The following is a 14,420-nucleotide window of genomic DNA, read 5'->3' as shown; positions in this document are numbered from 1 at the left end:
ACCAGCACCCTTGTGCAATGCACCGGCACCCGTGTGCACTGCACCAGCACCCGTGTGCACTGCACCACCGCCCTTGTGCACTGCACCACCGCCCTTGTGCACTGCACCAGTACCCGTGTGCAATGCACCAGCACCCGTGTGCAATGCACCGGCACCCGTGTGGACTGCACCGGCACCCGTGTGCACTGCACCAGCGCCCTTGTGCAATGCACCAGCACCCGTGTGCAATGCGCCAGCGCCCCCAGGCAATCTGTCTGTCCAGCCATCTGCCTTACACCACTACCCCCCACCCCCATCCATCCATGCACCCCCACCCACCCCCACCTACAGATTCCTCAGCCAGCCACCCACCGACCCATCTGTCCACCCACTGACCACCCACCCACCCACCCATCCCTCCACCCACCCACCCACATATCTGTCTGTTCCTCCCTCCATCCGTCTGTCCATCCTATTGTCTGTACACCACCAACCCCGGTCCAACTGTGCGTCCATCCCTCCCTTAACCCACCCACCTGTCTCTGTCCATTGGTGTGTCCGTCTGTCCATACACCCACCCATTCATCCCTTCATCCATCCATCCATCCATCCATCCGTCCATCCATCCATCTGTCCCCATCCATCCATCCATCCGCCCCCATCCATCCATCCATCCATACATCCATCCGTCCGTCCCTATCCATCCATCCATCCCCATCCATCCATCCATCCATCCGTCCCCATCCATCCATCCATCCATCCCCATCCATCCATCCATCCATCCATCCGTCCCCATCCATCCATCCATCCATCCATCCCCACCCATCCATCCGTCCGTCCGTCCCCATCCATCCATCCATCCATGCATCCATGCGTTCATCCATCCATCCATCCATCCATCCCCATCCATCCATCCATCCATCCATCCATCCATCCCCACCCATCCATCCGTCCATCCATCCATCCATCCATCCATCCATCCATCCATCCATCCCCATCCATCCATCCATCCCCATCCATCCATCCATCCATCCATCCATCCATCCATCCCCACCCATCCATCCGTCCATCCGTCCCCATCCATCCATCCCCACCCATCCATCCATCCATCCATCCATCCATCCCCATCCATCCATCCATCCCCATCCATCCACCCATCCATCCATCCATCCATCCCCACCCATCCATCCGTCCATCCGTCCCCATCCATCCATCCATCCATCCACCCATCCATCCATCCATCCACCCATCCATCCATCCATCTATCCCCATCCATCTGTCCATCTATCCCCATCCATCTGTCCATCCCCATCCATCCATCCATCCATCTCTTCATCCATCCACCCCCCCATCTGTCCCTCCATCTGTCTGTTGTCTCCCCATTCCCCCCCCAGCTCCCACTGCCCCCCAGGCCTCAGCTCTCCCCGAACCACCTCCTGCAGCCCCAGCCCCGCTCCCCTCCCCCAGCAGAAGAAGACACCAGAATGGAACATCTCCCCGAGGGGGGACACACTGCTATTTTATTGAGGGGAGGTGGGGGCCCCCCCGGGTGCTGGGGTGCCCCCTGCACCAGCTCAGTATGTCCGCACCTTCACCTCCCTCGTCTCTGTCACCACCTTGCTGTCAGCCACCCTCTGGGTGCTCCGCTGCGTGGTGGCCGTGGTCTCCTTCTCCAGGGCGTCCTGCAGGCTGCGGGGTGTGTGGGGGCGGCTCAGGGCACTGGGGGTGCCCCAGGGTGCCCCCTCCCTGTGCCTGGCCCCCGTTGGATGTGTCCCCCCCCTTCCCTGTGTCACCCCAAGGGACTGAGAGGTGACGGAGCTGGTGCATCCTGGAGGATGGAGTTGGGGCTCATCCTGGCTGGATGCCACCACTGTCCCCTCGCTGTCCCCAGGGTATCCTAAAGGATGGGACCTGGACATCCCATCAGCCTAGGATCATCCCTACTGGACGCCACCAGTGTCCCCTTGCTGTCCCCAGAGTGTCCTGAAGGATGGAGCTGGGCATCCCACCACCCAGGGCTCATCCCCACCACTGTCCCCTTGCCATCCCTGGAGAATCCTGAATATGGGACCTGGAACATCCCAGCACCCAGGGATCATCCCCACTGGATGCCACCGCTGTCCCCAGGGTATCCCAAAGGATGGGACCTGGACATCCCATCAGCCTGGGCTCATCCCCACTGGATGCCACCGCTGTCCCCAGGGTATCCCAAAGGATGGGACCTGGACATCCCATCAGCCTGGGCTCATCCCCACTGGATGCCACCGCTGTCCCCAGGGTATCCTAAAGGATGGGACCTGGACATCCCATTATCCAGGGATCATCTCCATGGGATGTCACCGCTGTCCCTTTGCCACCCCTGGAGCATCCTGAAGGATGGAGCTGGGACATCCCACCACCCAGAACTCATCCCCAGTGCTGCCCCCATCCCAATCCCCCCATGCCAGCCCCAGCACCCCCCACCCCAGCCACCCCCCACCCCACCCCTCTACCTGAAATCCTCCCCCCCCTCCAGCAGCCGGCGGTAAGTCGCGATCTCGTCCTCCAGCTTGCCCTTGACGTCCCGCAGCGCCTGGTACTCCTGCGCCTGGCGCTGCAGCTCCTGCCGCAGCTGCAGCAGCTCCGCCTCAGCGCGCAGCACCAGTGCGCCCAGTTGCTCCAGCTGCGCTGCATAGCGCGTCTCCACCTCCGCCAGGTTGGCCTCCAAGCCGGCCTTCTGCAGAGCATCACCCCAGGTTCAGCCCCCCTCGAGGGCAGCTCGGCGCCCCCCACCCAGGGGTGCATAGGGGTGGGGTATGGGTGCTGTTTCGGGGGGGCACCTGGTTTCGGAGGGACTCCAGGTCGATCTCCAGGGTTTGGACGGAACGACGGAGGTCCACCACGGTGCTGCGGGCTGCGTCAATGTCCTTGGTGCTCTGTGTGATCTCGATGGTGCTCTCGGTGATCTGGGGGGGCGCACAAGTGGGGTTTGGGGGTCAGCACCTCAGCCCGGCCCACCATGGCCACCCCAACCCACGGAGGGGGCACGGCGGGTGAAACCACCCCAGGGAGAGCCAACCCCAAGGATCTGTAGGATGGGGGTCTTCCAAGAACATCCTCAATGTTGGAGCAGGACCCCCTGGAGAAGGTCCCCACCGAGCCTGGGGTCCCTATGGGACAGGGGTCACCCCAGGAATGTCCCCACTGGTGGAGCAGGACCCTCTGGAGAAGGTCCCCACTGAGCTTGGGGTCCCTATGGGACAGGTGACTGTCCCCAGTGTTGGAGCAGGAGACTCCCAGGTTGTCCCCCTCATGGGGTGCCTTTGGGGAACACCCCCATGCCAGACCCCCCCCCCAGATCGCAGTCCCCCTTGTCAACACCCCCAGATGATCACTCCATCCACCATGGCCTGACGTTCCTCACGGGGGAGGACACCCCCATGGGCCGCCCCACAGCTGCCTGAAGACCACTGAGCGCCCCCCGGCGCGGGTTGGGGCAGGGGGCACGGACCCACCTGCCGCCCCCATTGCTTCTCCAGGTCCTCCAGGTTCTTCTGAGCCAGGGCGTCGTACTGCGCCCGGATCTCGGCCATCACCTTGCCCAGGTCCTGCGACTTGGGCGCGTCCACCTCCACCGTCAGCGCCGACTCGGAGACCTGGGCCCGGAGGGTCTTCACCTCCTGGGGGGCAGTGGGGGGCTGGCGTCAGTGGGGAGGTCCCCACCAGCCCAGTTCCCCCCCCCCCCCGCCCCGCCATCCCAACCTCCTCGTGGTTCTTCTTCATGAAGATGAGCTCCTCCCTGAGGGACTCGATCTCGCCCTCCAGCTGCAGCCGCGCCATGTTGGTGTCGTCCAGGACCTTGCGCAGCCCCGCGATGTCGTTCTCCACCGAGAGCCGGATGGCCAGCTCCGCCTCGTACCTGGTGGCACCGCGCTGGGTGGCCCCGCCACGGCCACCGCCTGTCCCCACCCTGTCCCATCCCTGTGGTCCTACCCCAGTCCCACCCCCATCCCCATCCCACCCCTGTCCTCACCCCCATCCTGGTCTCCATCAACGTTCTTACCCCACTCCTGTCCCTCCTGCCACCTCCACCCCACCCCTGCCCTTCTCCCTGTCCCCATCCTCATTCCTGTCCCCGTGTCCTACCCCTGTCCCCCCCCATCCCCCCCATCCCCCTCATCAGCTCCATCCCATCCCTGCCCTCACCCCCATCCTCGCCTCCATCGATGTTCTTACCCGGCTCCTGTCCCTCCCTGTCCTTGTCCCTGTCCCCACTGCCACTCCCATTTTCACTCTTGTCCTTATCATCCCTGTCCCCATCCTCATCCCTGTCCCCATCCCCATCCTACTCCCACTCCTGGCCCCAATCCCATTCCTGTTCCCAGCCCCATGCCCACCCCTATTCCCATTCCCATTTCTGTTCTCGTCCCCATTCCCAGCCCCATCCCAAACCCATTCCCAGTCTCACTCCCACCCCATTCCCACCCCATCCAATCCCATTCACATCCCATCCCAAACCCATTCCCACTCCATCCCATTCCCAGTCTCACTCCGGCCCCATTCCCACCCCATCCCAAACCCATTCTCACTCCATCTCAGTCCCATTCCCAGTATCACTCCCACCCCATCCCAACCCCATTCCCAATCCCACCCCCAGTATCACTCCCACCCCATTCCCACCCCATCCCAATCCCATTCCCACCCCATCCCAATCCCCCCCCCCAGTCTCACTCCCACCCCATCCCAATCTCATTCCAACTCCAACCCAATCCCATTCCCAGTCTCACTCCTGCCCTATTCCCAACCCCATTCCCGCCCCATTCCCAGCCCCATGCCCACCCCATGCCCACCCCATTCCCACCCCATTCCCGGCCCTCACTTGACCCTGAAGTCATCGGCCGCCAGCCGCGCGTTGTCCATCTGCAGCACCGTGCGGGCGTTCGCCACCGTCGCCTTGAAAATCTGGGGGGGGGACACAGGGGGGGGATGACACAGGGCATGGCCGTGACACTGTCACCGGGGCGCGGGCACCCCCCCCGCGCCACCCCCACCCCCGCCACCCCCCCGCGCCACCCACGTCACCGTCACTGGTGCCACCCTGGCAGCTGCCCGTGCTCCCGCGGGGGGGCCGGGGGGGCCGCACCCAGGAAAAGCGGTGATAAAAGGGGGTGGGGGCAAAAGGGGGGCGACAGGTGTCCAGGTGGGTTGGGGGGACCCTGGGGCTCAGTGACCGGCTGAGGGGGCAGAGTGGGGGCTGCGGTGGCTCCAACACTGCCCTGCCCCGTGCCCTTGGTCATGTCCCTTTGGCCCCCACCCTGAGGTGCAGCCCCCCAGGGGGGCACAGCCCCACACCCCTCCACATACACAACACCCCCAACCTCAACCGAGCCCCCCACCCTGGCGCAAAGCTCACCCAGCCCCACCAGGGTAATACTCAGTGCCATGGGGCCACCAGCCCTGGGATCACCACCCCTGGGGCCACCAACCCTGGGACCACCAACTCTGGTTGCCATCACCCCTGGGACCATCAGCTCTGGGGCCACCACCCCTGGGACCACCAGCTCTGGGACCACCAGCCCTGGTACCACCAACCCTGGGGCCACCACCCTGGCGCCACCAACCCTGGGGCCACCACCCTGGGGCCACTACCCCTGGGGCCACCAACCCTGGGGCCACCAGCTCTGGGACCACCAGCCCTGGGGCCACCAACCCTGGGGCCACCACCCTGGGGCCACCAGCCCTGGGGCCACCACCCTGGGGCCACTACCCCTGGGGCCACCAGCCCTGGGGCCACTACCCCTGGGGCCACCAACCCTGGGGCCACCACCCTGGGACCACCACCCCTGGGACCACCACCCCTGGGGCCACTACCCCTGGGGCCACTGGCTACCCCCCCACCAGGCCCCCACCTTGTCCCGCAGGTCCTCGATGGCCTCCCAGTGGTGGCCCCAGTCCTGGGTGCTGGGACCTTTGCTGGCCATGAACTCGCGGATCTGGACCTCCAGCCGCCGGTTGTCCTGCTCCAGGCTCCGGACCTTCTCCAGGTAGGTGGCCAAGCGCTCATTGAGGTCCTGCATCGTCTCCTTCTCATTGGCCACCACGCCAGAGCCCGTCAACATCGTGGTAGCCCCATAGCCGGCCCCATAGCCTGCCCCATAGCCTGCCCCATAGCCACCCCCAGCACTGGTCACACTGGTGGTGCGGGTGACAGAGATACGGGACCCCGAGCCCCCCGCCCCGGCGTAGACGCTGGCCGCGCTGCCCAGGGGGCCGAAGCGGTGGCTGGTGGCGCGGTGGGAGCCGCCGTAGGTGCTGCGGTGGGAGAAGCTCATGGTGTCACTGGCCGGAGCTGGACGGGTGGACGCGGGACGGGGCGGACGGACGGGATTTATAACCGGGAGGGGCGGCCCCACGGCACCTCCCCACGGCACCGGCACCGCTTGGCCCCACGCCCGGCACGGGAGGGGTGGGGGGGGGTGGGGGCTGGGGCCGGCCGAGCCCTTTGTTCCTGGGGCGTGATGGGCCCCACAACCAGTGGGGCACAGGGTGGGGTGAGGGGGTCTGCCCCATAACCAGTGGGGCGCAGGGCAGAGGGATGGGGATCTGCCCCATAACCGATGGGGTGTACGGTGGAGGGATGGGGGTCTGCCCCATAACCCCTGTGGGGCGCAGGGCAGAGGGACGGGGCTCAGCCCCATAACCCATGGGGTCCAGGATGTGGGGATGGGGCTCAGCCCCACACATTTCGGGGTACCCCACAGCTCCAGCTGTCCCCACCAGTTCACACCAGCCCCACACCACCCCACCGATCCACCCCCCCACCCCCACCCCCAGCGATGCCCACCCGGGGGCGGCAGGACACCCCCCCCAGGGTTCCTGGGGTCCACAGGCGGGGCCGGGGAGGGGGTGTCCCCCCGTGGGGGCAGTCCTGGGACTCGGGGACCCCCCCAGCCCCCCAGCTGCAATCCATGGGGCAGCCAGCCCCACAGGCTACGGGGCCCCCTCCCCGCGCCAGGCACGGAGGCGCATTCCAGCCTTATCTGCAGCAGCTGGGGGGGCCGGAGCCCCCCGGGGGCGTGGGGCAGGGCATGTCCCCACTCTGCGGGGTCAGAGAGGGCAGCGATGGCCTTGGGGGGGCGGGGGGTGTCCTGGGGGGCTGTGGGGGGTGTGCCCTGCCCCACTGCAGGCGTGGAAGGCGCAGCTTTGCACGGGAACGCTCTCTGCAGGGGCGTGCAGCTTTGCACGAGCACACACCGGTGCACGAGTGTGCACGTCTGCGTGCGAACACCCCCCGCACGGCCGCATGCTTTGCACCAGCACGCACATCTGCGTGAAAGCATGCCTTTGCACAGCTGCACAGTTTGCAGGAAAGTGCCTTTGCACAAGCACGCACCCTTGCAGGAACACCCGCCTCACACCGGCTTGCACCAGCGCACACATTTGCACGGTGCACTTTTGCACGAGCACGCCCCTTCGTGCAGCTCGCACAAGCGCGCCCCGTCACAAAACCACTCCGTGTTCGTGCACTTTTGAACGGGCACCATCACCTTGCACGCGCGCCCACCTTTGCACGATCACACCGGCAGAACCCCTCGCTGTGCACAGCCATGCACCTTTGCACGCACGTTTGCACGGCCCCACGCGCCGGGGGGCTGCGGGGGGGGGGGGTCCTGCCCCCGCCCCCCCCCGGGGTTCCTGGCCCTACCTGTGTTTGCTCGGCTGGGCCATAAAGGGGTGCGGTGCGGCGGGGGGGGGGGGGGGGGGGGGGGGGGGGGGAGGGGGGGAGGGGGGGCTGTGCTGCCCCACCCTCCCCTTGGCCCTCCCAGGGAGTGTGTGGGGGGTATGGCATAGCCCCCCGGGGGGCTCGGGGTTGCCCCCCAGCCTGGCCCCATCCTTTGCCCTGCGAAATGTGGGGGGAGAGCGGCCCCGCGCTGCCCCTGCCCCATTTTGCCCCACTCCTGTCCCAGTCCTGCCCCGTTCCTGCCCCACTCCAGCCCCATTTTGCCCATTTACCCCATTTTGCCCTGTTCCTGCCCCATCTTGCCCCATCCTGCCCCATTCCTGCCCCACGTTGCCCCATCCTGTCCCACCCTGCCCCACTTTGTCCCATTCCTGCCCCATCTTGCCCCATCCTGCCCCATCCTGCCCCACGTTGCCCCATCCTGTCCCATCCTGCCCCACTTTGTCCCATTCCTGCCCCATCTTGCCCCATCCTGCCCCACGTTGCCCCATCCTGTCCCATCCTGCCCCACTTTGTCCCATTCCTGCCCCATCTTGCCCCATCCTGCCCCACGTTGCCCCATCCTGTCCCATCCTGCCCCACTTTGTCCCATTCCTGCCCCATCTTGCCCCATCCTGCCCCACGTTGCCCCATCCTGTCCCATCCTGCCCCACTTTGTCCCATTCCTGCCCCATCCTGTCCCATCCTGCCCCATCCTGTCCCATCCTGCCCCATGTTGCCCCATCCTGCCCCACGTTGCCCCACGTTGCCCCACGCCGCCCCGCTGTGCCCCCAGCAGGACTCTGCCCCACGCCGGCCCTTGTCCCGCTGCCAAACCTGCGCCATTTGGGCGCCTTCGCGGGCGCCGCGGTGGCTCCGCCGGGGCCGGGAAATGGAGGTGCTGGAGCAGCGCGGGGGGGGCGAGCCGGGGGGGCCCAGGTGTCTGACCCACCTTGGGGTCCCCACCCTGGGGTCCCCCCGGGGGGTCCCTGTGGTGTGGGATGCCACGGTCACAGAGGGTCCCCCCCTGAGGTCCCCACAGAGCCCCCCTGGAGTCCCTGGTCACGGAGGGTCCCCCCATGGGGTCCCCGCAGTGCCCCCCCGGGGTCCCTGTGGTGTTTGACCCCCCTGTGCCGGCAGCGTTTGCCCCCGGCGCTGCCCCAAGCCCCCCCCCATGTCCCCAGGACCCCCTTGCCACCACCTTGGGGCGATGCCCCACACCGTGGCTGAACGTGGTGTGGGGTGTGGGGGTGCTCAGGGGGCTCCCCAAGACCCCCCCACCTCCACGCTGTGCTTTGGGGACCCCCCATGGGGGCAGGAGGACCCCGTGACCCCGCTGCTGATGGGGTGGGGGGCTGGGGGCCATTCCCCAGCCTGGCCTCTTATCAGGCACATTCCTGCCGTGCCGGTGGGGCTGGAGGGGCCGGGAGCAGCCATGTCCCACCCCCCACCCCCCACCCCCCCCACCCCCCCCCACCCCGCGTCCCCCACCCCCGGAGGCCACCAGAGCTCCCGCAGGGGCCATAAACTGAGATGAAAGACCTGGACCTGCAGCTGATAAAGGTCAGCCACGACCCCCCCGAGCCCCCCCAGCCCTCAGCGCTTCAGGGGCTGGACCTAGGGACCCCCCCCAGCCCTGCTCAGCACCCTGAGGGATGCTGGATGTGACCCCGGCCAAGCCCCCCATCACCATGGTGGCATCTCCAAGGGGGTGACCTGGGCACTGGGTGGTCCAGGGCCACTCTCTGCCTCCATGGCCTGATGGAGGACACTTGGGGACACGGGGACCCCTGTTCACATCCTCCCGGCAGTGTGGGGGTCTGGGGGCTGCCCAGCTCCCCCAGGGTTAAGCAGTGCCCAGGTCCTGTGATGAAGCCACAACTGGGACCCACCATCCTCCTCCTCCCTCCCAAGCCCCGCTCAGGGGGTACTGGGGGGCACCCAGTGGGGTCCCCTCTCTGCCCCTCACCCCCAAGGGCACCCTTGAGGTTCTGCCTGCATGGGGACAGGGAGGTGGCATCTGTCCCCAGCCCCCTGGGGACACCCCCTGAGCCACCTCCTGTCCTCAGGAGGAACCTGGACATGTGGGGGGACCCCAACCCAGCCAGGGCACACCGAGGGGGGGTCCTGCACCCATGGGTGCACACCCGGACCACCCAGCACCCTGCAGGGGTCCTGCCTTTGCGTGGCATCAGGGAAGGGGGTGCATTCCCCCCGGACCCCCCCTCTGGGGGGGGCAGCTAGTGGGGGACAGTGGGTGCCACCCATCAGTGCCACCCCACAGCAAACCACAGCTTTGTCCCCCACTCAAAACAGGGTGCAGGGACCCCCCCAGCTCCTCGGGGGGAGACACTGAGGAGTGATGCTGATCCTGGGGGGCTTCAGGATGAGCGGCAGCCCCATGGGGGGGGTCTGTCCCACCTGGGGGGACTGGGATGGAGGCGGGTGGGGGGGGGATTTATGGCTGAGCACCCCCTGGCGTGGGACCACCCACCCGTAGGGCCGAATGAATGCAAGGTTTGCCCGTGGTGGCAATCTGGGGGTCAGGGGCGTTGCTTTGCCCCCCTCCCCAGCCTGTTTGCCCCCCCGCCCAGTGCCCCTCTGCCTCCACCCGAGGGGGGGGGCAAGGCCGGGCAGCCCTGGCCAGCAGCCACCCAGGTCAGGTTGCCTGTTGAGCCTAATCCAGAGAGGCGCTGGGGGACTCCTGGGGGCTTCGCGGGGGCCGGCGGGGGGTTCCACACCCCACCGGGACCTGGCGCCCACCCAGCGCCCCCCCCGGCCAGCGGCATCTCCGTGGGGAGGGAAGTATTTGCCTGGGTTGCAAATTCCTTCCAGATAAGAGAAGCTGGGCGGGATGGAGAGCTGCTCCTGGGGTGGAGAACCTCTGGGGCGGGGATGGGGGGTGGGTAGGGGGGTGGGAGGGGGTGGGAGAGCTTCTCGGGGGGATGGAGAGCTTCTCTGGGGGTGGGAGAGCTTCTTTGGGGGATGGAGAGCTTCTTGGGGGGGTGGGGGATCTTCTCAGGGGGATGGATAGCTTCTCTGGGGGTGGGAGAGCTTCTTTGGGGAGTAGGAGAGGTCCTTGGGGGGGTGGGAGAGCTTCTCTGAGTGATGGAGGGCTTCTTTGGGAGGTGGGAGAGCTTCTCCAGGGGGTCTCTGGGGAGTCAGATTGCTCCTCCAGGAGATGGAAGGTCTTTGTTGGGAGGTGGAGAGTTTCTCAGGGGGATGGAGAGCTGGGCCGGTGGGTGGGTGGGTGGGTGGGTGGGTGAATAACTGGAAGGGTGGGTGCTTGAGCCCAGCCAAGGATGGAAGGACAGGCAGCTGGGTAGCCAGGGGGGTGCCTGCATGGGGGGCTCTGGCTCGAGCTGGACAGATGAAGGGAGGGTGGGTGGAGGTCTAGAGGGGTGGGTGGTTGCCCAGGTCTGGCCAAGGCTGGACATCACGGGATGAATGGACACCTAGAAGGAGAGTGGGTGGGCGGCTCTGGGCAGGGGTGGGCAGGTGGGTGGGTGTAGGCATGAGCACGGGCGGGATGCCAGGGCTGGCTCCCTGAACAGACGGATCTACCCCCTGGGGAGGTGTGGAGGTGGCCTCATGGGTTCATCCTGCACCAGCCGGACCCCCGGGTTGCCCCCCCAGGGCTGCCCCAGCGCTGCCCTTTGTGCAACGAAACAAAGACAAAATCAACCCCGGGAAACTCCGGATCCTGCCCGCGGGTGCCGGGTGCTGGGTGCCACGCGCCGTCTCGGCCCAGTGCCCGCCTCTCCCGTGCAGGACAAGCCTGGTCCTGAGCCACCGCCGCGCCCGTGTCCCCATCCCAGCCCTCCTGCTGCCCGTGCATCCCTGCAAGCTGGAGCGGCAGGTGGAGAGCTGTATGGCACGGCATGGCGTAGCATGGTATGGCACAGTGTGGCATGGTATGGCATGGCATGGTATGGCACAGCACAGCACGACATGGCACAGCATGGCATGGCACAGCATGGCACAGCACGACATGGCATAGCATGGCATGGCACAGTGTGGCATGGTATGGCATGGTATGGCACAGCACAGCACAGCATGGCATGGCACAGCATGGCACAGCACGACATGGCATAGCATGGCATGGCACAGTGTGGCATGGTATGGCATGGCATGGCACGGCACAGCACAGGACTACATGGCACAGCACAGCACGACATGGCACAGCACAGCACGGTATGGCATGGCACAGCACAACACAGCACAGCATGACACGGCACAGCATGGCATGGCACGGCACAGCATGGCACAGCGTGGTGGGGGCTCTGTATGGGTGGCCTGATCCTGACCCGGGGGGATCAGGTGCTCAGTCCAGCTGCTAAGCAGCCACAAACACACAAAATGTTCCTTTTTTGTGGGTTTTTCTCTGTTTTCAGGGCCAGGCTCTGTGCGGGCAGGGGGGCACGGGGGCAGGGGGGCTGATGGGGCTGGCTCAGTGCCTGGGGACATGGGCCTGGGGACATAGTTTGGGGACAGGGGCTGGGGACACAAGGCTGGGGACAGGAGCTGGGGACACAGCTTTGGGGATATAGGTTGGGGACAGGGGCTGGGGACATAGATTGGGGGACCCGGGCTGGGGACAGGGGCTGGGGACCCGGGGACCCCGGCACTCTCCAGCCGAGCTGGGTGCGAGGCTCAGGGTGCCTATGGCGGGAGGGGGGGGAGGCGGCAGCCGTGTTCCCTGGCCAGCTCCAGCCCTCTCACCCGGGGTCTCCCCGCCCCCAGCCCCCGCCCCTCCCGCCGGCAGCCCGCGCTCCGGGGGGCAGGACCGGCCCGGCGCATCCCGGCGCATCCCGGCGCATCCCCGGCGCATCCCGCCGTCCCGGCGGACCCGAAGGGGTTAAGGCGCAGCAGGTGCGCTCCCGTCCCTCCCATCCCGCTCCCCTCCCCCCCGGCTCCGGGATTTAAACCCGGGGCTGTGCACCCCGCCCCGGATCCGTCCTCCACAACCCGTCCTGCCCGTCCTGCCTGTCCTGCAACCGGCTCCTGCCGCGCCTCCCAGCCCTCTTGCAACCCCCTTGCAACCCCCTTGCAACCCCCTTGCAACCCCCTTGCAACCCCCTTGCAACCCCCTTGCAACCCCCTTGCAACCTCCTTCCAACCTCCTTCCAACCTCCTTCCAACCTCCTTCCAACCTCCTTCCAATCTCCTTCCAATCTCCTTCCAATCTCCTTCCAACCTCCTTCCAACCTCCTTCCAACCTTCCAACCCCCTTGCCCATCTTCCAACCTTCTCCCAACCTTCTGACCCCCTTGCCCACCTCCCAAGCTCCTTGCCCACCTCCTCCCCACTCACCATGTCCGTCACCATCACCAGGAAGACCGTGCGAAGCAGCTCGGCCGTACCCGGCCGTTCCTTCAGCTCCCACTCCTACACCGCGGGCCCTGCCGTGAGGATGAGTACGGCCTCAGCCATCGGTGCCTACGGTGGGAGCCGCTACGGCGCCGGGTTGTACCGGGGTCCAGCTGTCGTGCCCGGGACAGGGGGCGGCATCACAGCCGTCAGTGTCAACCAGAGCCTCCTGACGCCCCTCAACCTAGAGATCGACCCCAGCATCCAGCGGGTGCGCAAGGAGGAGAAGGAGCAGATCAAGACCCTCAACAACAAGTTCGCCTCCTTCATCGACAAGGTGGGGCTGGGCTGGGGTGAGACCCCATGGGGAGAGGGCTGGGACCACCCTTTGGAGCTCCTGAGCCCCTCAGGGACCTCCTGGCCCCTTCAGGCACATCCTGAGCCCCTTGGGGACATTGTGACCCCCCTCAGGGACCTCCTGAGCCCCTCAGGGACCTCCTGGCCCCTTCAGGCACATCCTGAGCCCCTTGGGGACATTGTGACCCCCCTCAGGGACCTCCTGAGCCCCTTGGGGACCTCCTGCCCCCTTCAGGCACATCCTGAGCCCCTTGGAGACGTTGTGAGTGACACACTTGGAGAAGTCCTGACCCCCTCGGTGACATGCTGGCTCCCATGGGGACACCCAGACCCCCATGGGGACACCCTGACCCCTTTGGGCACATTTTGGACGCCCTTGGGGACCTTCTGGCCCTCCTGGGGACACCCAGACCCCCATGGGGACACCCTGACCCCTTTGGGCACATTTTGGACCCCCTTGGGGACCTTCTGGCCCTCCTGGGGACACCCAGACCCCCATGGGGACACCCTGACCCCTTTGGGCACATTTTGGACCCCCTTGGGGACCTCCTGGCCTCCCCTGGGGACACGCAGCTGGCTGTGGGGACACCCGGTCCCCTCCCAGGGCTGGGGACATGGCGGCTGAGCTGGCGGGCAGGGATTGGCGCCAGGGCGGGATGGGGGGGGGGGACATTGTTGCTGTGGGGCGTAGCGGGGGTCCCCCCCACTGAGGAAGCAGCCAGCGCTGGGGTGGGCGCCCCCCTCCCACAGCACCCAGCACCCTCCTCCCCCTGCACCCGCTTCCGGGTGCTCCGCTGGGGCTGCGCTCCTTGCCCCGCCGCAGGCTGGCGGGAGGACGGGGGTCCCCTGGGGGTCCCCCCAAGTTCCAGCCAGCTCCCCAGGCTCAGACCCCAGGTGGCACCTGAGACCCCAGGCTTGCACCCCAGAGCTCCCCAGGACCCCCAGGACTGCACCCAGGGCCCCCAGACTTACACCCCCCCACTCCAGAAGCATCCCAGACCCGGGTTGCACCCCGGGACCCCAGAATTTTGCCCAAGACCCCCTGGCTTGTGCTTGGGACCCCAGATTTGCTCCC

The 14,420-nt window shown here is 66.7% G+C and overlaps 3 protein-coding genes across 4 annotated transcripts in view; 1 reads left to right on the top strand and 2 right to left on the bottom strand.

Moving 5' to 3' along the window:
* TNS2 (tensin 2) overlaps positions 1 to 14,420 on the bottom strand; it is a gene marked incomplete at its 5' end in the record, with an annotated part of 139,215 nt that overhangs the window by 20,917 nt on the left and 103,878 nt on the right. The gene's annotated exons all lie outside the window — the stretch shown is intronic.
* KRT18 (keratin 18) lies at positions 1,465 to 6,764 on the bottom strand. Its single transcript, XM_080367933.1, has 7 exons — positions 5,868 to 6,764; positions 4,838 to 4,920; positions 3,721 to 3,877; positions 3,474 to 3,638; positions 2,799 to 2,924; positions 2,472 to 2,695; positions 1,465 to 1,668 (listed from the first exon to the last, which is right to left on the bottom strand). Exons 1-7 carry the CDS (start codon positions 6,654 to 6,656, stop codon positions 1,554 to 1,556), a joined length of 1,659 nt encoding a protein of 552 aa, XP_080224059.1. The 5' UTR covers positions 6,657 to 6,764; the 3' UTR covers positions 1,465 to 1,553.
* The window catches only part of LOC308054728 (keratin, type II cytoskeletal 8-like), a 5,804-nt gene continuing 4,191 nt past the window's right edge, over positions 12,808 to 14,420 (top strand). For both annotated transcript variants that reach the window (XM_080367984.1, XM_080367983.1), the window contains exon 1: positions 12,808 to 13,325. In XM_080367984.1, coding sequence (XP_080224110.1) covers positions 12,993 to 13,325 — 333 coding nt within the window. In that variant the 5' untranslated portion in view covers positions 12,808 to 12,992. The remainder of the gene's footprint in view (positions 13,326 to 14,420) is intronic.

This window comes from Falco punctatus, assembly GCF_963210335.1.
Source record: "Falco punctatus genome assembly, chromosome: 18".
Classification (NCBI taxonomy): domain Eukaryota; kingdom Metazoa; phylum Chordata; class Aves; order Falconiformes; family Falconidae; genus Falco; species Falco punctatus.
This window is presented reverse-complemented; position numbering and strand designations above follow the sequence as displayed.

Excerpts from the sequence above, each read along its gene's own strand:
- KRT18 (XM_080367933.1), bottom strand. The coding sequence starts at position 6,656 with ATGGGGCTGAGCCCCGTCCCTCTGCCCTGCGCCCCACAGGGGTTATGG. Across the intron at positions 3,639-3,720 it reads TGAAGAAGAACCACGAGGAG|GAGGTGAAGACCCTCCGGGC; the intron begins GTTGGGATGGCG and ends ACTGCCCCCCAG. Across the intron at positions 1,669-2,471 it reads GAGGGGGGGGAGGATTTCAG|CCTGCAGGACGCCCTGGAGA; the intron begins GTAGAGGGGTGG and ends CACACCCCGCAG.